This window comes from Cyphellophora europaea (genome assembly GCF_000365145.1).
Source record: "Cyphellophora europaea CBS 101466 unplaced genomic scaffold supercont1.4, whole genome shotgun sequence".
In the NCBI taxonomy this organism is placed as follows: domain Eukaryota; kingdom Fungi; phylum Ascomycota; class Eurotiomycetes; order Chaetothyriales; family Cyphellophoraceae; genus Cyphellophora; species Cyphellophora europaea.
In genome coordinates this window covers 102,184-125,083 of record NW_008481810.1, presented here as the reverse complement: position 1 = coordinate 125,083, position 22,900 = coordinate 102,184, and the positions used below count along the sequence as shown (strand labels likewise).

At 55.2% G+C, this 22,900-nt stretch overlaps 9 protein-coding genes across 9 annotated transcripts; 7 read left to right on the top strand and 2 right to left on the bottom strand.

Moving 5' to 3' along the window:
• Positions 1-244: 244 nt before the first annotated feature.
• HMPREF1541_04298 (saccharopine dehydrogenase [NADP+, L-glutamate-forming]) lies at positions 245-1,679 on the top strand (the record flags this gene model as incomplete). Its single annotated transcript, XM_008718644.1, has 2 exons — positions 245-377; positions 430-1,679. The coding sequence occupies 2 exons, from the start codon at positions 245-247 to the stop codon at positions 1,677-1,679; spliced, it is 1,383 nt and encodes a 460-aa protein (XP_008716866.1).
• A 437-nt stretch (positions 1,680-2,116) lies between these two features.
• Positions 2,117-3,001, top strand: HMPREF1541_04297 (uncharacterized protein; the record flags this gene model as incomplete). Its single annotated transcript, XM_008718643.1, has 2 exons — positions 2,117-2,303; positions 2,358-3,001. The coding sequence occupies 2 exons, from the start codon at positions 2,117-2,119 to the stop codon at positions 2,999-3,001; spliced, it is 831 nt and encodes a 276-aa protein (XP_008716865.1).
• Positions 3,002-4,033: 1,032 nt separating this feature from the next.
• HMPREF1541_04296 (uncharacterized protein) lies at positions 4,034-4,933 on the top strand (the record flags this gene model as incomplete). Its single annotated transcript, XM_008718642.1, has 1 exon — positions 4,034-4,933. One exon carries the CDS (start codon positions 4,034-4,036, stop codon positions 4,931-4,933), a length of 900 nt encoding a protein of 299 aa, XP_008716864.1.
• A 155-nt stretch (positions 4,934-5,088) lies between these two features.
• Positions 5,089-5,527, bottom strand: HMPREF1541_04295 (uncharacterized protein; the record flags this gene model as incomplete). The annotated part of the gene is made up of 4 exons (XM_008718641.1): positions 5,089-5,147; positions 5,197-5,229; positions 5,281-5,387; positions 5,442-5,527. 4 exons carry the CDS (start codon positions 5,525-5,527, stop codon positions 5,089-5,091), a joined length of 285 nt encoding a protein of 94 aa, XP_008716863.1.
• Positions 5,528-5,876: 349 nt separating this feature from the next.
• Positions 5,877-6,629, top strand: HMPREF1541_04294 (uncharacterized protein; the record flags this gene model as incomplete). Its single annotated transcript, XM_008718640.1, has 3 exons — positions 5,877-6,067; positions 6,180-6,332; positions 6,425-6,629. 3 exons carry the CDS (start codon positions 5,877-5,879, stop codon positions 6,627-6,629), a joined length of 549 nt encoding a protein of 182 aa, XP_008716862.1.
• Positions 6,630-10,264: 3,635 nt separating this feature from the next.
• Positions 10,265-12,265, bottom strand: HMPREF1541_04293 (uncharacterized protein; the record flags this gene model as incomplete). The annotated part of the gene is made up of 3 exons (XM_008718639.1): positions 10,265-11,751; positions 11,798-12,083; positions 12,131-12,265. The coding sequence occupies 3 exons, from the start codon at positions 12,263-12,265 to the stop codon at positions 10,265-10,267; spliced, it is 1,908 nt and encodes a 635-aa protein (XP_008716861.1).
• A 988-nt stretch (positions 12,266-13,253) lies between these two features.
• HMPREF1541_04292 (uncharacterized protein) lies at positions 13,254-14,624 on the top strand (the record flags this gene model as incomplete). Its single annotated transcript, XM_008718638.1, has 1 exon — positions 13,254-14,624. The coding sequence occupies one exon, from the start codon at positions 13,254-13,256 to the stop codon at positions 14,622-14,624; it is 1,371 nt and encodes a 456-aa protein (XP_008716860.1).
• Positions 14,625-15,109: 485 nt separating this feature from the next.
• Positions 15,110-16,228, top strand: HMPREF1541_04291 (uncharacterized protein; the record flags this gene model as incomplete). The annotated part of the gene is made up of 1 exon (XM_008718637.1): positions 15,110-16,228. One exon carries the CDS (start codon positions 15,110-15,112, stop codon positions 16,226-16,228), a length of 1,119 nt encoding a protein of 372 aa, XP_008716859.1.
• Positions 16,229-18,238: 2,010 nt separating this feature from the next.
• Positions 18,239-20,971, top strand: HMPREF1541_04290 (uncharacterized protein; the record flags this gene model as incomplete). The annotated part of the gene is made up of 2 exons (XM_008718636.1): positions 18,239-18,449; positions 18,507-20,971. 2 exons carry the CDS (start codon positions 18,239-18,241, stop codon positions 20,969-20,971), a joined length of 2,676 nt encoding a protein of 891 aa, XP_008716858.1.
• Positions 20,972-22,900: the final 1,929 nt, after the last annotated feature.

Genomic DNA, 22,900 nt, shown 5'->3' with positions numbered 1-22,900 from the left:
ACGATCAGGTAAAGATCAAAAGTTCATCAATGCTACTTCTCTGGCTGCTGTGTCGGTACCTTTGCTTGGCGTTGACGCAAGGCGCGGGGCAGCCAGGAGAGTGCAAGACGAGGACGTCCCCGCACGCCGTTGGCTGCAAAATGTTTACTTGCACAAGAATTTCTCCCAGAGTCACGAGCGATATCGCATTTCAGTGTTACCATCGAATCAGCTCAACTCAGCACATCTGAACATACCATACAGCATGGCCGGCCTCGCTTCCACCCTCCAGCAAAAGCTGGGTCTCTCTAGCCAGAAGGCACTACTACTGGGTGCCGGCTTCGTTACCAAGCCTACCGTCGAGATCCTTGCCAACTCTGGCATTGAGGTTACCATTGGTGAGTCATGACCACAAGATCCTGACCGTGGTTCATGCTGACGTTCCTGTAGCCTGCCGTACTCTTGAATCGGCGAAGAAGCTATCTGCTGGCATCAAGAACACCCGCCCTGTTTCCCTCGATGTGACCGACGACAAGGCGCTCGATGCCGAAGTTGCACGCTCCGACCTTGTCATCTCCCTCATCCCGTATACCTTCCACGCGACCGTCATCAAGTCTGCCATTCGCAACAAGAAGAATGTCGTCACTACTTCATACGTTTCGCCTGCCATGCAGGAGTTGGAGCAACAGTGTATCGACGCTGGCATTACGGTCATGAACGAAATCGGACTCGACCCTGGTATTGACCATCTCTACGCCGTCAAGACCATTGAAGATGTCCACAGAGAGGGCGGTAAAGTTACCGGCTTCTACAGCTATTGTGGCGGTCTGCCTGCGCCAGAAGCCTCGGACAACCCACTCGGTTACAAGTTCAGCTGGTCCAGCCGTGGCGTGCTGCTTGCACTTCGAAATGCTGCCAAGTTCTACCAGGATGGAAAGGAGGTGTCCATTGCTGGTCCTGACCTGATGGCTACTGCTAAGCCGTACTATATCTACCCTGGTTTCGCTTTCGTTGCCTACCCCAACCGCGACAGCACTCCTTATCGCGAGCGATACAATATCCCAGAGGCACAAACCGTTGTTCGCGGTACACTCCGCTACCAGGGATTCCCAGAATTCGTCAAGGTGTTGGTCGACATTGGTTTCTTGTCGGAAGAGAAGCATGACTTCCTCGACAAGGAGATCACTTGGGCAGAGGCCACACAGAAGATCATTGGCGCCAGCTCCAAGAGTGAAACCGACCTGCACTGGGGCATTTCAAGCAAGACTTCTTTCGCAGACACTGCCGAGAAGAATCGCATCCTCAACGGCATGAAGTGGCTTGGTCTTTTCAGCGAGTCCAAGATCACTCCTCGAGGCAACCCCCTCGACACCCTCTGCGCGACCCTGGAGCAGAAGATGCAGTACGAGGAGAGTGAGCGAGACATGGTCATGCTTCAGCACAAGTTCGAGATTGAGCACAAGGATGGTTCCAAGGAGACACGGACGAGCACGTTGGTGGAGTACGGCGACCCCAAGGGTTACAGTGCTATGGCTAAGCTGGTGGGTGTCCCTTGCGCGGTGGCTTGCTTGATGGTGCTCGATGGACGGATCAGCAAGAAGGGTGTGCTCGCGCCCGTTACCTGGGATGTTGCAGAGCCGCTACTCACTGAGCTCAAGAAGGAGTATGGCATTGAGCTGACCGAGAAGACGGTGGCGTGAGCGAGAACGGATGTGGTGAATTGCTCTATGATTGATGAGATGTTCGGGGAAGACTTGTTGCTTACCAAAGGCGACACTGGTTCATAAAATACCCAAAAGCAGATAGATTCAAAGGGAGATGAGCTTGTTTAGCCGCTGTCTTCTCGCCTCCAACTTACGGATCAGATTGGCGACCACTTTTCCAGCTGAAGCCGAGGTAAAGAAGTATACTTGGTATCCCCAGTGGTCACCTGACAGTCCCTGGTGCCTTCCGCGACATTGGCTCGCCCCCTCTTGTATACGAGCAAGCTGCGCACATCGGACGGTCTGAACAGGCTTACCAGCGAATATTACTTCTCGAATGGCTCATCTCATCCAACTGTAAGTGTCTTTCGTTTCGACGTTACGTACTTCATCTGGTACTCTCATTTCTAGATTGGCCCTATTAGTAGTCCATCATGCCGTCGCTGCTGGCCTACGTGCAAGCCTGGCAGAAGCCCATCACACTGATCGGTCTATCTCTCTTCTATCTCTGGGTGACCCTTCTACTTTTCCCCATCACACCTTCGATCTGGTTCTCGTTCTCCAGGTTTCGGGACAAATGGTTCGGCAGGTTCTGGAAGCATATAGGCCCTCAAATGGCGGGTCAGTCTATCATATCCTGAGGTCGAAGCTCGATCAATGCTAATCTGACGACAGCTGAGCCCGTTCAGGATCCCTACATTCACGAGCTACTCCAGCGTGCTCGTGGAGTCGTCTTGGAGCTTGGACCTGGTACTGGCGACCAGTCACGACACTACAACCCCGCTCAGATTGAGCTTTTGTACGGCGCCGAACCGAACAAAGATCTCCATGAGCAACTGCTCGCGAAATCTGCCGCTGCGGGAATTGGTCGGCCCAAGTACCGCATACTGAATGCCGGTGCTGAACCTGGGTCGCTTATCAAAGCACTCAAAGACGCTGGACTCATCAATGCGGACGCAAAAAGCCTTCCCAAAGATGGCATTTTCGACACAATCGTGGCCGTCAAAAGCATGTGCTCCATGCACCCCACCGAGATGACGGCAACAGTCGCTATAATCCACGCACTCCTCAAGCACGGTGGCGAGTTCCTCTTCTTCGAGCACGTGCACAGCGACGCCGACCCCGTGTCCGCGACATTAGTCAAGCTGACCAACCTGATCTGGCCTTACCTGATGGGCAATTGCCACCTCGACAGCAAGCTTGATAAGATCATTCAAGGAACCGAAGGGTGGGCACCCAAGGATATCCGTACGATCAGAGAATACCAGAATCATCATGCATTCCGCTACGTGTATGGACGATGCAGGAGGGAGACCTAGGAGGACAAATTGAAGCAGCACAAAATGACGGCCATCGTGCACTTTGTCAAGAAGACTGGCGACTTCCCAGTAGACATAATCCGGGAGGACAAAGACAGAGAAGCGAGGGCTGAGGCAGCGCCAATTGGCCGCAAGAAGAGTGCTGAGGAATGCATCAAAGAAGAGGCGAGGCGGAGATCCATGTGCGATGACAAGCTTAGGCCGTTGAAGAAGACCGAGGCGTATGAAGACCGTTTGCGTTGGCTTGAGCTGCCATTTCAAGACGGCTGCACTTATACGAATCAAGGCAATGATCGGAGTGGCTGTAGTCAGCCTTGAAGGCAGAAATGGTTTCCGAGAGAAATTTTGTGGTATGAACTCACTGGACGTCGCCTCGTACACTGTATTTGAGCAATGACTAGATTGCCCGCTGTGTCATGAGTCTGCGCAACTGCCACCACGTCTTCTAGGATCTACTGCATCACTCAGCACGAAACATTATTGTCTCGACAGTGTTGCACTTCTGCAGCTACTCGAAACCATCCTCGTTCGTCGCTCGTCCACAGAGACCTATCGCCATCGCCCCTCGCACCGAGAATCCGCAATCCGGACAACACCGACGGAAGACTTCCGCGCCTTTAACACGAGCTTAGGAATCGCTGCCTCGCAAGGCAACCACTGCATCTACTTCCAACAGTGCACTATCCGTACCATTTGCCGGCTGCTTACGAGAATTGTCGCTGCAGATAGACAATATAAGAGCCAAGCGAGATCCTGCCTCATCACGCCCGTCCCCGGAAGCAAGAGTACGAAGCAAGCAGACAATTGCATCCATCTCAGTCCCGTCCATCTTCTCCAGCCCGGTGTATGCCTCGTTCCCACCCCGGAGCCCGCACACTCACCGCACTACTCGCTGCACTACTAGTCATCCTTGTCGCCCTGACTATCGGCGCAGACCTGGCCCCCCACGCAACACTGCTGGCGTCCAAGCCACTCGCCCGTCTCTCATCCCTGTTCCAAACCCTCCACACCACCACCACCACCACCACAAGCATGGCCTCACACTCCACCGCCGCCACCACCACCACCAACGACACAACCCCACCACTCACAAAGCGCACGCCCGTCTACTTCGTCTCCCACGGCGGACCCACGACCATGTACGACCGGCAGCACCCGGTCTTCCCCAAACTGCAGTCCCTAGGCCAGGAGATCATGCAGAAAGTGCGCCCCAAAGCCATCGTCGTAATCTCCGCGCACTGGCAGTCCATGGTTCCGGGTGCGGTCCAAGTCAACGGCGCCGAGCACGAGCCGCTGCTCTACGACTTCTACGGGTTTCCGCGCCACTACTACGCCGAGAAGTTCCCGCATGTGGGCTCGAGGAGTTTGGCGGAGAGGGTGGTCAGGGTGTTGGGGGAGGGAGGGGTGAGGGCGGTGTTGACGGAGAGGGGGTTGGATCATGGCGTGTTTGTGCCGTTTAAGATCATGTTTGATAAAGAAGTGGAAAGTGAGTTGACGGTGCCGGTTGTGCAGGTTAGTCTGAGACCGCAGGAGGAGGAGGGGGATGCGGAGAGCCATTTGAAGATGGGGAGGGCCCTGGAGAAGTTGAGGGGAGAGGGGGTGCTGGTTGTGGTGAGTGGGATGGCGGTGCATAATCTGAGGGATTTTAGGGGTGGTGCGGGTAGGGGGGTTGGTGGGTTTGCGTATGCGGAGAGCTTTGATATGGCGCTTAAGGAGGCGGTGGAGAGGCAACCCGGTGAGGAGAGGGATCGGGAGATGAAGGCGCTGTTGCAGAGGAGAGATGCCAGACAGGCTCATCCGACTTTTGAGCATTTGCTGCCGATTCATGTTGGCGTCGGCGCTGCGGGCAGTGATCAGGGGAGGATGCTGTGGACGAAGGTGGAGGGGAGTATGAGCTGGGGACAATATCGCTTTGGGGAGGTGGAGGCTTAGTTCGAAGGGAGGTTCGTGGATTGTGAGGTCTTTTTGGATTGCTTCTTGCATCGAGCGTATATACATCGCATATGTCAGGTGCTCAGCCTGGTGCAGTGGCTTTTTAGTCGTACAGTGCCGTTCAACAGCGAACCGTGTCTCTGGCTCGCTCACTGTTACGAGTCGGACCTGACGATGGTCGAGACCTTCTCCTCGATTTCCTTGTCGCTCAATCCTGTGTAGTGTCAGTCTCGCAAGCTCATCATCCGACGGACGGTCCATACCTGACAGTTCCTCTGAAACTTCTCGTCCCTTTGCTACATTTGAGTCAGCTTGTCCTCGCGAGTGTTGGTCTTGCTGCAACGAACCGTATCTCGCCCACACTTTTGGCGCCACACCGGTCGCTTCCCGTATCAGAATCGGTGTCTCGGGGTTGTGCTTCTTCATCGTAGGATATGCGCGCTTGATGAACGTCCTGCAGCCTCACCGTTAGCTTTCAGGTGGCCTTCTTGACGGTGCCAGAGCCTACCTGGCAGCTTCACTCGCTTGACTCGACGAGCACAAATGGAAGCGCACCTCGCGCAGGCTGTTGGCGAAAGCGTATCTGGCGGCCATCTTGACTTCGATAATCGACTCGCGCAGCTACAGGATCCCAGAGAAGCTGCTGCACGCGCGGTAGACTGAGGGTAGATTCGTCGCAGCTTCAATGCTTTGCAGTTCGCAAAGTCCAGGCTTGGCAGTCGCCGATCGGACTTAATCGGCGGAGAGCTCTTCCCGCAGTCCAACCCAACGTTTAACCGCAAGAATACTGACTCCTCACCCCGATTCACCTCTATCTCTCCTCACCACCGCATCATTTATCCTCTACTCTCCGCTCCAGATCTCGACGGCATTGGTGCCTACCTTGCGCGAACCCCTCGGACGTGTGACACACAGGCACCCATACTTCTTCCCAATCGCAAGGATGTCCGCGCGAGCCGGCTTCCGGTTCTACACCTCGGCGAGACAGTCGTTTGCGCGGTCGCGCTTCGGCAACGCCTTTAAACGCCAGCAGACGACGGCTTCGAACCCCGCCGCAGCCGCCGAGGGTCCCCAGCCAAATGTCTTCCAGCGCATGTGGACGAGTGAGGTTGGAATCAAGACGGTGCATTTCTGGTGCGTCACAATCATGCATACTATCTGAGCAGCGGGTTCCGCAGGCGTCTGCTCGGCCGAAACAGCATGATAGTAGTATAGATGGGATACTGTGCTAACGCGGTGGGAACAGGGCACCTGTAATGAAATGGGGCGTCGTCCTCGCCGGCGCCACCGACTTCCTCCGTCCGGCGGAGAAGCTCTCCCTCACACAGAACATGGCTCTCCTGGCCACCGGGTCTATCTGGACGCGCTGGTGCTTCGTCATCCGACCACAGAACATGCTGTACGTCTTGGATTCTACCTCTCCGGCCTTGCTGCCTCACCCGCTCGTTCGGTAGCTGTACCATAAAGACATGCTAACAGGACGGGGAATAGTCTGGCAGCGGTCAACTTCTGCCTCTTCTGTGTTGGTCTGACGCAATGCTCCCGCATCTTTCTCTATCACAAGGAGCTGACGGGCAGCGCGAGCGGCGCATTCTCGAACATGAAGGCGATTGCTCTCGGTGACGCAAAGAAGGTGGAGACGAAGGCTGTGGAAGTCGAGAAGCAGGCTGAGAAGGAGGTCAAGGCTCACACTTAGAGGGTGTGGTGAGGCATGGCTGTGAGGGGAATGGAGCAGTGAAGGATGGGTAGAAGCTGGGGAGGAAGACGATGCGTGCAATACACCTCAAGGACATCGAGGTTCACATTGCAGAAGTTCTTGCTGAGTGAGCAACCAGTGAGCAACGTGCAGTCAGTCACCTGCCCACTGCGCTTTACCACACGTTTTCTTTTTTTGCTACAGATTCAAGCGCGCTCGTTGCAGGTGTTCTGTACAGACCAGGGGAGACTGCCAAAAACTCCTGAAATCTTCGCGTGAATAGACTTGACAGCGCGTTCCTTACAGACACTTTGCCGTATCATGACCTCTTTTCCCACTTCTCCATTCTCTTCCTATGATACCATGCCTCTCCCCAGCTCACATCCTATCCTATCCCCGTGTCTCAGTCCCAGAATTCTAGCCATACATGAATGAGCTCAATACGTTGACGGCGCCCGTGGCACTAGGGTCACGGGTAGATGGGCATAGATATTACACTATACTGCACTGCACAACACTGCACTGCGCAACACTGCACTGCACAACACGGGCAGATATAACGCTGACTGCGGCAAAACTAAGTAGGTTAAGCTGCCGTAGCCCGCCACCGAGAACAAAACATATATGTCGTCTGTCTCAAGCATGAAACTCAAGCATGAATCTAGGGGAAATGGGCGGGGCAGGCAGTCCACGCAATTGTGAACCGGGATGCCTCGAATCGAAGTCCGGGCGGCCGTCTACCGTCCGTCTTACGGAACAGGAAATTGAGAAGGACCAGACTCTACAAGTATGGTGGCTCAGGGGAGCAATGTATGAACATGAACATGAACATGGACATGAGTGAAAGGACGGCGGTAAGGATGGTTGAGATAGAACTGGAATTTGCATGTCAAAATGTATTAGAGTACCTTTATATACCGCGGTATTGACGGCAATCGTGTCGTGTCGTAGCGTAGTTTTGTGTTGTACATTAGTAGTAAAAGTGAAACAAAAGTCTTGCAAAGATCCAGCCTTCGCCCTGTCTGCGGTGCTCTGCCATGCTGTGCCATGCTGCCGTGCCCTGCCCCGACTTGCTGTATCCTTTGATGCGCCTTCGACAATGTGGTGTAGTGTGATCTGGTATAGAACTGATGATAAACGGAGCCATTGCCTGCCTAGTTAAAACGCCAAGGAGATGATGCGAATGCAATGAAGCAATGAAGGTAGCCTGTGACTGGGGCTATGCCAGGGATATTCGTTCGGCCGGAAATAAAGTCCTTGGGGCGTGAATAAGGGCGCGCCATGATAGTGATGGTGCGCTCTCATACCATCTCACATCTGCCAGGGGCTGTCATGCCATGGTGTGATCGACGAGGCCTGAGAAGCCGCGTTGGCCTGTGCCGACGGGCTTGAGTAGCAAGCATCGCCGCATCAGTCCTCATGCCTGATTGAGGTTGGTTGGCTGGCTGGGCTGTAGGGTTGTTAAAGCCGTGTGTCGGCGATGTAGCGAGCCGCGTGGCATTGCTTTCGTCTTTGTCCGGTGGTGGACGATCTGGGCAGACGTGAGTAAAGCACCTGTCGCTGTTGTGGCGCCGTGGGTAATCGCCGTAGACCTCAGTGGTTCTACTCGTAGCCTTCGCCTCATAGCCCGCTCACATCACAAAACCCCCTCTTCTACCTCTGGGTCCACGCCACGTCACCGACTAGGCCGCTTATCACTCGCCTTGGAGCTCTGGCTACTACTCCTCGAACCGCTCAGACTGCGCTGACTCCCTCCACTTCCACTGCCACTGCTACTAGTGGACTGAGTGCTCGTCCTCCTGACCCCTTCGTCACCACGGCTCGTCGACTGCTGGGTGTCGTGCTGGTGCGAACGCGACTTGGCCAGGATGAGGCGTAGGGAGTCCGCGGCGCAGGCGGTCTTGGGTGTGTCCTGGAAGGTGGGGAAGCGGACCATTTGGGAGTGGGGGACTGGATGGGAGGAGGATTTGGTGGGGTGGTGTTGAGCGGTTGATGGCATGGTTGTGGTTGTGGAGTTGGAGGTGGAGAAAGCGAGATCGAGCGGAGGGAAAGTTGAGCGAGTTGAGATCGTCGTTTGCTTGCTGAAAGAGTCGATCGCGCGCGTAGTTGGCGGGTGAGGTTGAAGAGAAGGTGGTGAGATGGCGATGGCGATGGCGATGATGATGATGATGTGCAATAAATGGGTGGCGATGGAGCCAAACACTAGACTAGAATGGTGGATTTGCCCCCCTGAATTGATGGTACAGGAGGTGAGGCGTTGAGAGTGTACAAAGGCTCACTCGCTTGCAGATGTGGCACAGACAGGCGACCCCCAGTAACAGGTGGCAGTGTTGCAGATGTTATACAGCAAAGACTGGGCGAGGCGGAATTACAACGGGCGCCGACAGAATCCTCCGGCAATAGCCCCAGCTGATGACGGTGCGGCTTTTGAGGAGGATTGGTACGAGTAAACTGGTAAATTGAAGCTAGAACAACAGGAGAAGACAAGCAAGTCACTTTTGATTCTGGAAGAGCGAATGCCTGGGGATGGCTCTACGGATATGGACGACATTGTGATCTTGATCTGAATCGTGATAGGAGCGAGATCGAGCATTTCCACCGATTGCACCCTCTTCAAGTAAGTGCCCAGTGCGCGGGTTCGCGGAAAGGGGGCAGTTGACAGGACTAGTTTGTAGCCGGCGCGAGGCGCCTGTTGGATGCTGGGGTTATTGGTGGCGGCGCTGGGGAAGATATCACCAGCTCCAGCAAATCTGAGTAGTCGAGCCACAGGTTGTGTCTCGCAGGGGTGCTGATCAGCTGTCAAAAACTCTATGCGTGTCATGATGACCCGAGAGGATGGGAGATTTCTCTGCCTTTTCGCTAGAGGTTTTCTTGCAAGGTACTACCTCGTGACACTGCAGAAAAAAGTATATCGTTGTTGAGCCGGATGGGTATTCTTCCGCCATGACATGTCGTTCAGTTTGAGGAGCGTGAGCAGGATGGCTTTCATGATGGATCGATGCGCGCAAAAGTCATCGATCAAAAGGCAAGTGATACCGAGACTGAACTTGCAGAACAATCGCCGCACGACAGGGGTAAGCGAGGCCCCTTGAAGCAGCCCTAGCAGCGATAGGCCTGTCAGACAGATGTCGATGAGATACGAACTGTTGAGTGGACGGGTGTTGGTGGGAGCCAGCTTGCGGGATGGGGCGACTCAACGTCATACCACGCCGAGGATCGCTCCATCTGCGCCTTGGCGCGCGAGGGCGAAGGCTCTGCTGTGGCGGTGGAGGCGAATGGTAAGGGAACAATCGTACTGTGGCGGTGTTCTGTCCGTCGTTCGTCGAGTTGGTGGTGTTGTTCAAAGCACGAGGCAACATACCGATGGTCTGCTGACCAGAATATGACGTTGTTTGAATCATGTATTCAGTGTCAGGCTAAACGTCACTCTTTGTAGCCTGGCGATAATACCTTCGACCGTACATCCCAGACAGTGAATGCAAGACGACTCCTGGCGTGCCAGTATCCACTCACAGCTTCTGTCGGTCTACGTCCTTGTCCTATTTGAGTCTGTCGTTGTTGAGAGCACCCGACAGTCACCGACACCACACCATCGATGGTGGCTCCCTCCGTCTACCAATCAACAGCAACCTCGATCACGCCTGCCAGGCCACGGATCGCCTCTTGACCTCTTCTGTCTTCTCGTCATCAGCGCCGGGCGCGCCTCTCTCTGCCAAGTCAGGCCAAATCTTCGTAGAATTGGCATCGACCAAGATATAGTCCCTGATGACGGCAGTTCCGTTTTCAAGAGCCTGCACCTGTTCATCCGTACACGTGCCCGGGTCAAGGACGTAGCAAAACTGTGCTGGCTGCTCGGGACCTGGCGTGCGGAATTCCCAGGTATTGTCCGGACCGACGGTGTGGTAGTCCGGGTTGGCCAGCGTGTCGATCTCACCCGTCGCAACGTCCTTGTTGAACAGCACTCGTGTGAAAATCTTGTATGCAGTCTCACCTTGGTATCCTGGCGCTTCGTGACCGGCTTCGTACAATCTCACAAAACTGAGGTTGCCATTCTGACGTACCTGGCCTCCAACATAGCTCTCGTTGGCTTGGATTCCCTCGTACCCAGCAGATCGGAAACCTTCTGCTCCCTCATAACTAATTCCAAGAGATGCTGCTTCGCCGCCAATCCAATTGCACGCAAAGTCCCGGTCTCCGTACAGCAAGTTGACCTTGATGCCGTTATCGAGCAGATACGCCAGATAATCGAGCCAGCCAGAGCGAGGGTAGTCGCCCATGCTCCGAAACGCGCGAGACGACGCGGAAGACGATCCGGTCCAGTTCAAAGGAGTACCGATGGCTTCCTGGACCCACGGTTGGTTCATGAAGCCTTGGTAGAATGGTGGTGGGAACAAATTTGGCTCAAGGATGGTGTAATCGTAGTAGGCTCGTCCACTGTGCTCCAGATACGGGTCACGCACGTACTCCGTACACCAGCTCTCAGCCTCTTCGCAGATGGCGTTGACGGTGTCGTTGATGCCAATATGCTCTGGATCGTAGACATCGGCCACGGCTTGACAGTCCTCAATCTTCTGCACGCACTCAGGCACAGAGTCCCGCATGCCTTCGTAGACGCTCTCATTGACAGCTACTACGCCGTACGTATTGTTGACTGCAATTTCTGGGTAGGACGGCCATTGTGTAGCGCGATCGATGCAGCCGTTGACAATAAGCAAAGTGTCAAGATGCAGCACGTTCCAATCGTCAGCCTCGTCAAGCTCGCCATTCGAAATCCTCTGGTTCTGCTCCTCAAAGAAGGCCATGGTAGCAGGTCCGTAGCGGCCACCGTAGGATTGGGTACCCATGGAGATCCGCCCATCGTTCGGATGATATCCAGGGAACTCGCTGAAGAAGGTCTGCGCAAAGTGCCATAACGCATAGGCGGCATTGCGACTACCTCTGGCCGTGGCACTCATTTCGCCACTGGGGTAAGTACCGACCTGGAAGGTGGCATTCTGCTCGGGAATTTCCGATGTGTCGTTGAGATAGGTGATCTCACCCGTCAAGACGTTCTTGGTGATATTGGAAAGTTCGTCGTATGACAAGCCGACTTGATTTGGCTGGTCGATGTAGAGCATGTTGACTAGAAGTGTCAGCCCGAGTCTGCAGAAAAATTCAGTATTGCGTACCTTCATTGTTCCATGACCACTCATTAAGGTAGGTCGAATTAGAGTCCGAGTGCACAAAGCATGGACCGTGCTCGTCGAGTAGTCCAAACATCGAAGAACTTCCAGGGCCACCGTTCATCCAGAATGTTGTAGGCGCATTTTCTGGATCCTTCCTGGCCTCGAAGAACCAGAAGAAAGTGTTGACGGAGTAATTCTGCGGCGTGCCATAATCATCAAGCGTTCCTGGCGGCAAATGGATCCAGCCAGCATAAGACTTGACACCTGGGGTGGTCTCGCAAATACCGGGCTGTACTTGTGTGAGCACGTGGATGTCGGCCAAGCATAACAACTCACCTCCTTGTAGCTGATTTTGACTCCCTCTCCGAACCTAGAGTTGAGCACCGTCACCCCAGTGGGCTCTTTGGGGAACTGGGCAAGAACAGATGGGAGGATGCTGCAGAGCAGAGCTCTACCGAGGAAGTTCTTCATGCTGGCTCAACGACAAACACCGTTCAGCTCACCTTCAATCTCAGAGCGCTTACCGGGAGTTGATGGACCGGGTCTTGATGGCTATTAATGCACATTGTGCTCGGACTTATCCTACCCCAGATGTCTCTGGAGCTGATCCATTGCTTGGGTTAGATGGATACGTCCATCCATGAGCATTTGGTGGTGCTCGGAGAGGTATCTCACATTTGACCCACGCAACGGGTCCCTTGGCAACATGCTGATCCTCTATGCGATGCGACCCAAGCCATACGGACCAGGTCGCCCCATACATTGCACGGGAGACGCACAAGACATGCGATTAGTGCTTAAGCACAATGAGGAAGGTGAGAAGACTACCAAGCCTGGCGGAGGTCTTGATAAGATGAGCTTGTTGGCTTGGCGTTGACATGGACGTTGGCAGAGTTCCGTCCTGACCGTCTGCCATCGTTCCCCATCTTCAATATCCTTGTTTTCCCGTCTAGCTATCATAAGTCCGTCAAACTCCTTTGACGCGTGCCATGATTTTCAAGAACCACAAAAGGTGCAACGCGTCCGGGACTCCGACGAGGACCAGCTGCCCATATTGTTGCGTCTTTGGTCGCCTCTGGCAACCCAAGTGGAGGGCCTGATTGCCGAGCATTGCCTCTTTGCACCATCAATTGCGAATAACACCGCAATCGCCCCCAGATGATGCTTTCCCCCAGCCGCTCGCGGCACATCCCTCCCAGGGAGCGAATGAGAACAGTGTATCGAGGCACAAGCCTTCAGGACACTACTTTATTTATAGCTTGACCTCGCAGTCTCTGCACATTCGGGGGATGTTACCCATGGAATCATTGAGTGCGGACATCATCCGTTTACGTGGCCGTATTGACCTCATGAGACCCTGTCGCCGAGATGGTACAGACACCAGAGCCGGATTCAGAAGTATAAAACCAAAGTAAGGGCAATTCTAGGCAGGTGGCCATCTACGTCAAGACCCAGCACCATGCTCACCCAAGCTATCAAACACTCAATGACTAGCTTTGCTCTTGTTGTTCTGGTATTGGCTGCAATTGCATCAGCACTATCAGCCCCAGCATGCCAAACCCTTGCTCCCACTCAACAAGCCCTCGACTTACCATCAGGCAACCTGACTCTCCACGATCGTCCCTTCGGTATCGTATTCGCCAGCAATGACCTCGCTTTCTCAGCCATAGGAGGTGCTTTGGCGGTCCTGAACACCACCGCGCTCGAGCCGACCTTACTACATCTCCTGCCTTTTCCCCGCGATTTCTACGACAGTGGCGATGGTGCTGGTGGCCTTGCCATCACTCAGGATAAATCGACCGTCTACGTGGCCACTGGGCAAGGCGCTGTGGTTTTCGATGTTGACAAAGCATCAGCGGGATTCAACAATTCCATCATCGGTCTACTGAGAGGCACAGTCGGCACGAGCGCGATTCATGTCACATTGTCGGCTAACGAAGATCTCGCTTTCGTTAGTCAGGAGTATGGGTCCAAGAATGCTACAAAAAGTCGAGGAGCCATTGAGGTCTTCGAACTTCGAAGATCTGACAATGGTTCTCTCTCCGGTGATCAGCTAGGCTACGCCACCCTTGACTATGCGCTGGTTGGAACTGCTCTTTCTGCAGATGGTTCACTGCTGTATGGCTTGAGTGAGCTCACAGTCGAAGCTTTCAAAACCAACACAACTGGCGGATCTCTAAGCGTTCTCGATGTCACAACACTGCAGACACATCCTGCGCACGCTTTATTGCGATCCGTACCTGCTGGCTGCGAGCCCGTCCGAGTAGTGCTGTCTCCAGACGGCAATCAGGTCTGGGTATCGGCTCGAGCCAGTAACATGCTCCTGGCCTTCGATGCATCCGCCCTGGCCACCAATGGCACTGCTCAGGATGCGCTTGTGGCAAGAGTTCAGGTCGGTGACGCCCCCGTTGGGGTCGCCTTGGTCAACAACGGCAGCTATGTCGTAACAGCAGATTCCAACAGATTCAACAAAACAGGAGCGGTTTCAGGGCTTACGTTTGTTGACGTTCAAGCGGCGTTGACTGGAACACAGGCCTTCGCGAGATTGCCAACCGGTCTGTTTCCAAGAGAGTTTGGGGTCAGCCCTGATGGGAACAAACTCCTCGTCAGTCAATACGATAGCTTCGCTATCCAGGCAGTGGACGTCTCCCATCTCGGCAACACATCCTACAACAGCACCTGGCCCTCAGGACCCAAGCCACTGCCAAGCACTGGAGGGGCAGGGAGAGCTAGAGCATCGAATTTATTGGGGTTGGATTTGATCCATTTCGGTGGATTTGGACAGCTTTTGACACCCGTCCTACTAGCTGGAGCTTTGCTCGTCGTCTGAGCTTAGCAAAATGGTCCGTACGGTCTGATACTACCACCGGAGTCAACAATGGTTGGCCTAAAGCCATGCAAAGAAGGGCAGAACTGACTACAAAAAGATGTAACCGGCAGGCATATCCCAAATCCCGCGATATCGGTGAGCAGGTCTTGTAGATCCTACTTAATACCTCGTTCATGCAGGTTCGCACGCATCGTCTTTCTTCGGCAATTGTGCAGTACCAAGCCCCGTCTTCTCCGCTACTGAACGAGGTTTTGCCCAGAAACCACTAGTGCCCAGCACATTCAGTACATGACAGGGATCATTCTTCTCTACAATGTTGTCGCGATGAGCTCCTGCCAGGCGCTTGGCCTCGTGCCAGCTTATGCTTCAGGCCTTCTGGTCTGGACGGGTTCTCCACCCTTACGCACAATATGATATGGAGCAACGATATAACCATGCGCCCGGACGCGTCGTGCACGGATCCTTCGCTCCCAATCACCGCACAGATGTCACGCGGTCTGGTGCTCCTTACCGGTGGCTCAGGCTTCATCGGCTTCGCCGTGCTCGTAGAAGCCCTCAGCAAAGGCTACAACGTACGAGCAGTTGTTCGCTCGCAAGAAAAAGCCAAAGCCATCACCGCCGCCAACGAGTTGCAACCATTCCTCCCGAGCCTCTCATTCATCATCGTCCCCAACTTCCTCGCGCCAGGAGCCTTCGACAAAGCCCTCGAAGACGTCGAGTATGTCATCCACGTCGCTGCGGGTCTCCCCGCGCCGGACATCGACTACACCGACGGCGCGCAAGTCCACCGCCGCCTCATTGAACCCAACTGCATCGCGCTCCAGCTCTTCCTCGACGCTGCAAAGGCCCAGCCCAGCATCAAGCGCGTAGTCCTCACCTCCTCGGCCGGCGCCCTAGTCCCTCAGCTCTGGGACACCACCGACAACCCCTCACATCCCACCCCCCTCCCCATCGCCTCCTTCACCCCCAACACGCCCCCTCCCCACCGCCCCCTCACCGGCCCGTTCTCCTGCACCAACGACGCCTACCACGTCACCAAAGCCCTGGCCCTGCAACTCACTCTCTCCTTCCTCGCCACCCACCGCCAAACCCTGCACTTTCCCATCATCAACATCCTCCCCTCCTTCACCCTCGGCCCGCACCCCCTCGCCACCTCCGCCTCGGCCTACCTGCACACCACAAACTTCTTCATTCTCGCCCCCCTGCTCGGCATCGACCTGCCACACCCCCACATCACCCCTGCCGCCATCTGTCACGTCGCCGACGTGGCGCGCGTGCACGTCGCTGCCCTCGACGACGCGATCGTGCAGGTGGCGAACGGCACGCACAGGAATTTCGGCGTGAGCAATGATGTCTCCGAAGAAGTGGCGTTCGAGGACGCAAAGGAGATCGTGAGGCGGCGGTTTCCGGAGATGGTGGTGGGAGGGGAAGGGGGAGAGGCGGTGTTCTCTTGTAGGGGACGGGCGGAGACGGTGAGGTTGCCGTTTGAGGCGGGGGAGACGGTGCGTGTGTTTGGCGGGGGATTGAGGGGGTTCGAGGATTGTGTGGTGGATGTGGTAAGGGGGTTTTTGGAGCTCAGGGGTGGCAGGGAGATGGAGGTGTGAGGTAGGGGTGAGACGTTAGGGTTAGGCTACGAGTGATGGCCAGAGCAGTAGATAGCATTTGTTTTGCACGGAGCAGCTGTCTGAAACGATTGAAGTGTTGTCATTGTGTTTGACGGGAAGGCGAACTTGGTGGGCGAGCTTGTGTGGTCTTCTCGGAGGCGACCAACGTTAACGGTTCTCATCCAACATGTTTGAAGATGGCGTAATCTTGATATCCGGAATGGTTGCAACAAGGCCTCGTGGCCAGGCTGCTCATTGAGAAAAGGCTTGAGTTTGGGCAGTGCATCACGAGAGCTCATAGGTCCATTGACGGTACGTCTCAAATTGGCGATGAGCTGTTTCTGCTTGGCCGACTCGGAGTTGAATGATGGAGTTTCGTTCCGTTCGTCAAGCTCAATCCCGATAGGAACCACGAGGACCCGTCCAAGTGCTCGTGAGCCTGGCAGTGGTCACAAGTCCGGTCAATAGTGGATTCGGGCTTGAGAGAACTCGGTTCTTGGGTATTCGACGTAGCAGCCAAAGGGTCGTGCGTGTGTTGATGAAAAGATCGACAACATGTTGCCTTGTCTTGGCGGCCCTGAGGCAACCATCTGCAAGCACCCTTTCCGCCTATTGCAATTCCGTCCCCCCCGCTGCAGCTATGCGTATATTGGCTAACCAGCGTGTTATTTGGGTTGAGATCCTGTGCTGAAATCGTCTGTCACACGGAAAGGGTCAGCTCGTCGGCAAGATCCAGTCTCGATTCATCATCCATGCCGTGGCAATACTTCCAATGGGGGCCATGTGGGCTGTAAGTGCATCACAAGCGTGGTTATGATTCATGAACCAATCATCAAACCGCGGCTACTCACGCGGGATGCATTGCTGACGGGGATGATGGCGGTCTCGGCTTATGACAGTCAAGTCTCGGCGGGAACATGAGAATCAGTTCCCCGCGCAATCCATCGACGACACGGTCATGCCACGGCGTAGTCTAGAGATCAATCATGCACAACAGGCTCATCTACCTTCATGTCAAGCGCCAGCAAAGTCTTGAGGTGACATCGGGATGAGGTCGGCCGCCAGTACATGCCGAGGTGGTCCGTGGCGTCACGTAGACCGCCGGTAGACGAAGCTAGGGAAAAAAACTCAGTCGTGCATACAGATTTGGGGAGTTGGTCCTGAATCGGCTTTCGTATGTGTCAACGTGGCGGCTCGAGGTCGCACAACTCTGTACAGTTTTGGAGTGGTCGCGTCGGGCTACCGGTCGCACCCGTGAAGCGACATGACAGATGGACTTAGTGACTGGGTACATGCCATGGCTATATCGCATTGCGAACCACCGGCGCCTGCAACCGAGCGATGGAGAACTCAAAGGGCGGAAGCATAGATAGGGCAGTTTGAAGCTGAACATGAGGCGGAAATCCTCGCCCAGGTTTATTTCTGGGGAGAGGCGTAGCGCCAATCACCGCCCGTGGTAATCAGCCGGGAGGGGAGGGGCAGCGATACAGGGATGGCCCCTCACGCCTGGAGGGGAGGCCCTTCTGGGCGTTTGAGGCGCCCATCTCAAAGACTGATTGCGTAGTTCGGTTTCGCGGGGCACGCTTCCGCTATCAACCACCAATTATCGCGACTAACGGTCCTTTTCGTCGCCTATACTGGACGGGATTTAGCGGATGTTGGGGAGGTCATTTGCTTGCTTGCGTACTGCGATAGATCGTCGGGCACCACCCGGCCCACCCCTGGAGCACTTCGACGCTTCGAGTACTGGCTGGCCCCGTGTTGGCCAGGCTGGCCATTGAGGCTGCGTCCAATTCAGTATCCTCCCCGCCAGACATGCCGCCACGAGACTCCCACCTGCGATACCAGAGATAACGGTTCGCTCGACCCTGTTCCTCTCGACTGTCCGCCGACCGCACGCACAATCTCTCTCCCTGTCCCACCTTCAATATTCACCCGTCGCGAACCTCTGACCCTCCAGTTGAGCTCAACACCTCAAGCTGCTGCTTTGCCGATGCCGCGTTGCGTCGTATGGAGATCGAGATTCCTTCCCCCAGCGTCTTCCTCAAGAAATCGCCTATCATCAGACCCGTTCCCGACCCCCCACCTGGGCCGGTGAAGAAACAACCCAGCAAGCCTCGACCCAATACGGCGCCAAAAGGCTCGACAAAACCCGGCGCGGCCTCCAGTACAACTCAAGATGGTGCCATCACCAAGCCCAAGCAGAGCAAAAGTCGCAATGGTATATTCCCCAACCCAAGAAAACTTTACCCCTCAGACTGACAGGAGACGCGACCAGGGTGCATGACCTGTAAAAAGAAGCGGCTCAAATGTGATGAGACCAAACCGACCTGCCAGCAATGCGCCAAGCGCAATGTCGAATGTGAAGGCTACAAAAAAGACTACAAGTGGCGATCCTTTGAGGAGACCAACTTCAACCCCAAGCCTGCCGCCAAAGCTACCAAGAAGCATTCACGTTCTTTGTCCTTCAACCCAGACGAAGTCGCCCTGCCTCGTCCCATCTCGCAGGCCAAATCAGACGATGCACACGCAGCATCAAGTTGGTCTCCATCAGGCTTGTCAACTGCATTCGCCGATGCCAAACATGCCTTCCAGCCTCCTACATCCCACGATGATATGGATCAAACATCCGGGCCACTGGATCCGGCGTTACATGATCTGCCGTCCTTCGACTACAACGACTTCCCAGGTGATGGTCTAGATCCTTATTCGCTGCCTGGACCCAGACACCCATCGTCCCTGGCCGACGATGGCAGCGCCAACTCAGCCGGCTCAGGAGAGTCGATTCCTCCGCATCTCCTAGACATGCCACCGCTTGGCACCGACATGGATCAATCCCATGACCACAGACAATTCGACAACTTTCTGATGGATGAAGAATTCAACGACGAATTCCTTCAGCGGCATATCTCTCCAATGACCGTCAACCCCATCGATACGACTGCATTGCCACCACGTCGAAATTCGCGGGCTGCATCTAATGCTTCCAGCCACTCTTCCAAGACATCTACCATGACGGTCATGGCCAAGCCCGAGTTCGATCCTGCCTCCCCTGAGATGTTGATGCTCCGCTTCGACAAGAGCACCTGTGGCATTCTTTCCATCAAGGATGGCCCCAACGAGAACCCCTGGCGCAACCTGGTGTGGCCCCTGGCTCGAGACTCACCAGCACTCTACCACGCCATTGCCTCCATGACAGCCTTCCACGGCAGGCAAGACTACCCCAACCTACGTGTCCCCGGCATCTACCACATGCGCAAGAGTCTTGCAAAGCTCTCCGAAAACATGGATGTCATGCGTCCAGACGCCAAATTAGCAACATCCCTAGTCCTCGCGTTCGGTGAGGGGTGGGACGAAACTCTAAGCACCGGCGTCCAGCATCTCCGCGGCGCCAAGGCCATGGTGATCCACGCCGTGAACGACTTCCAACAACGCCTCCAGGCAGGCCAACTCTCTACCCGCGAGGCCATCAAATGGCGCTTCCTCTGCAACACCTTCGTCTACATGGACGTCATCTCGCGGCTGACCAACCTGGAAGAAACGCCCGACGGTCTCATCGACGACATCGTCAACACGGTCAACCAACCGATCGGCGACCTCCTCGACGTCGACCCCCTGATGGGCTGCGCCGTCTCCCTCTTCCCCATCATCGGCCGCGTCAACCACCTGATCCAGGGCGTGCGCCGCTCCGACCGCATCCCGCTCAACACCGTCACCCAGGCCGAAGAACTCCGCAACCAACTCGAGCAATGGCAGCCCGCGAACCCGGCCGAATTCGAGCGCCCTGACGACGTCACCTCGGAAGTCATGCACGCCATCCAAACCGCCGAGGCCTACCGCTACGCCACTCTATTGTACCTGCACCAAGCCGTCCCCGAAATCCCCAGCTTCACATGCGAGGCCCTCGCGCGCAAAGTCATGCTCTACCTCGCCTCCGTCCCCGTCTCCAGCCGCACCATCATCATCCAGATCTTCCCGCTGCTGGCCGCGGGGTGCGAACTCACCGAACCCGACGACCAGGAGTGGGTCTCCCAGCGCTGGGCCTCGATGATGCTGCGTCTCAAGATCGGCAATGTCGACAGCTGCTGGGACATCACGCGCGAGATCTGGGCTAGGCGCGCGCAGTACGAGGCCGACAAGAAGGAGAGGATGATGCGTCGATTCAATGCGAGAGCGGGCCATATGGCGCAACAGCAGCAGCAACAGCAACAGCAGTCGCCGCAGCAACAGCAAGGAGGCGTCGGCGGAGGCAACAATAGCCGCAATCGCAACCGCGGCGGCGGCGGCGCCGACGACTTCGTGCCCGCCATGATGGGTGGTGGCGCTGGGCCGCAGCAGCAGAGGGCACGTACGGGCGATTTTAGCGGTGGCGACGACTCCAATGCCAGCAACTACTTTGACATGGACAACAATGGCGGCGGCGGCAGCAACAGCACTGGTCACAGTCCCGGGAATCGATCGGGTCATAATTCGCCCCTCAAGCCTTCACGACGCACTACGTTTGATACCATGTCGACCATGGCCCCTCCGAGCATGGGCATAGGCATGGGTATGGGCATGGCCATGGGCAATGTCAGCACGGGGCGCACGGGTCGGCGGCCACCGGCGGAACGGGTGGTGGACCTGTTGGAGGATGAGTATATGGTCAGAGGGCGGTTGCACTGGCTGGGCTTGATGGCAGAACGGGACTGGGAAAGTAAGTCTTCTCTCTCTCTTCATCTTTGTTCACTTTTGCATGTTTGAGTCGCTTGGGACTTTGATTGCATTTGGGGTCTTTTGTGTGATTCATTTCTTGTGTTTGGTCATGACTAGGCCAAATATGCCTGGCATTCGCTGCTATGGCTGATCCACTTTGGGGTGGCGCTATGGTATGGATATCGAGTGATGGAACAAAACACGGTCGTGGCGAAAAAACGATTTTGTTTCTGCTGCGGGCGAAAAGGGCTGTCGATGCTTGGAGTCGCTGATGGCGACGACGACGAGGCGATGCAATGCTGCGTTGAGGCGTTGCTGCTTTCGGTGCCTTTTTGATTTGGCGTATGGAAGAAATTTACTGACGCTGTCATGTCACGCAGTATTTCTTGGATGATGACTTTTTATGATGGAAATCATGATGATCATGTTGAGGGCGATTATCATGTCGACCAGTGCGATGACGATTAGAGCTGATGTGCAAGTTTGAAACATGGCTGCTTAGGCTCGACGTTGAATGATCATCGGCCATGTCGTCCTGTTCATGGTCTTGGTCTTGGTCTTGGTCCTGGGCGGCCGTGGAATCGCGACTCTCCCTTCGACCTTCCGAGGGTTGCAGGACGGGGTTGAGACTGTTATTGCGGGAACTTAGCGCATCGTCTGGGATTTGCGGCAATTCACCGAGATCCCGCCAACAGAATTCCGGAGATGCTTCACGACTATTCCGCGGCTTGAGATCCGCGTCACCATTGTCGAGGTACTGACGCATACTGCGCGTGTAGTCGTCCAGTGCGCCCCCGGTGCTGGCGGCATAGCGACTGAAGTTCTCACCAAAGGCGGCCGACTTTGCGGATGGCGACTTTTTGCGCTGTTGGGAGCGGGGAGCCTTGTGATGTATGGGTGATTTGGGAGAGACGGTCATCTTGACTGGAGTATACGGCGTGGACTTGGGGTCTGCTTTTCGACTTGCCAGCAAAGACCAGGTTTTATGATCGATATGTCTGATGATTTTCGTTGCGTTGCGATGCCTGTTCTGGTGTTCTCAAGACCGAGAGGTTTCGCTGCTGTATTTTAGCAAGGCGTTGAACGGTACCGGCTTCGAGGAGATTTCCAATTGCGACAGCAACAGAATCAGACCACCGAATGCGACTTGACAGCGACTGGAAAATTCGACTGTTGAATTGATGGTGACCTTGCTCGGAGAAGTTTGAGCAGGGTGTTTGTGGGTTGGCGTTATGACCGAAACGATAGACTGATACCCAAAAGCGACAAATTGTGTGTTCACTGAAATGATGCCCGGATTTGAATGGACAGCCAATGCGACAAAAGTGCTTAGGGGTTTCGTGGAAAAGGACAAGCGTACAAAAGGCCAGTCCAGGTTGGGTGTGATGGTTGGACGTGCGTGCGTGCGTCCGTGAATGATGAGAATGCTTCCGTTTTCAGGCTGTTATCCCATAGCGACCTTCTCGCGCGTATATGCCCCGAAGTTGGTTTCTGCACGTGCAACTTGGCTTTGGTGATCCTTCAGTGCTGTCTCGTAGGCCGAGTTGGTGGTATGATTGTGTAAAGGTGATCTCAGGTACGTGACGGATGATACCAGGCGGCGAGAGGGGTCAGGCAGTGAAGAATATAATGTCAGAGTGGAGACTCGGTGGTGCTCGGTCAGTGACGGATACACTAGTCGTCTCAGGCAGTATATGTCGTCGGGCAGAGATGCAGTTATGAATGTGTGGCGGCGAAACTGATTCTCCACTTGTTCTTCTGTGCGTACTGGATGTGCGTGTGTCTGTAGACTTGTCTCGATCGCGCCATATAGGTTGTGAGTTGCGCTATGGTATGGACGTTCTTCCGGGTGATATTGCCGAGGGTGAGAAGTGCTAGCAACGGGGAAACGGATAACGCAGGTACTGGACAAGGCGATGCGGTGTCTTGGACGGCGTGCAGTGTGTTGTGCGTTTGACAACCAAAAACAGCTGCAAG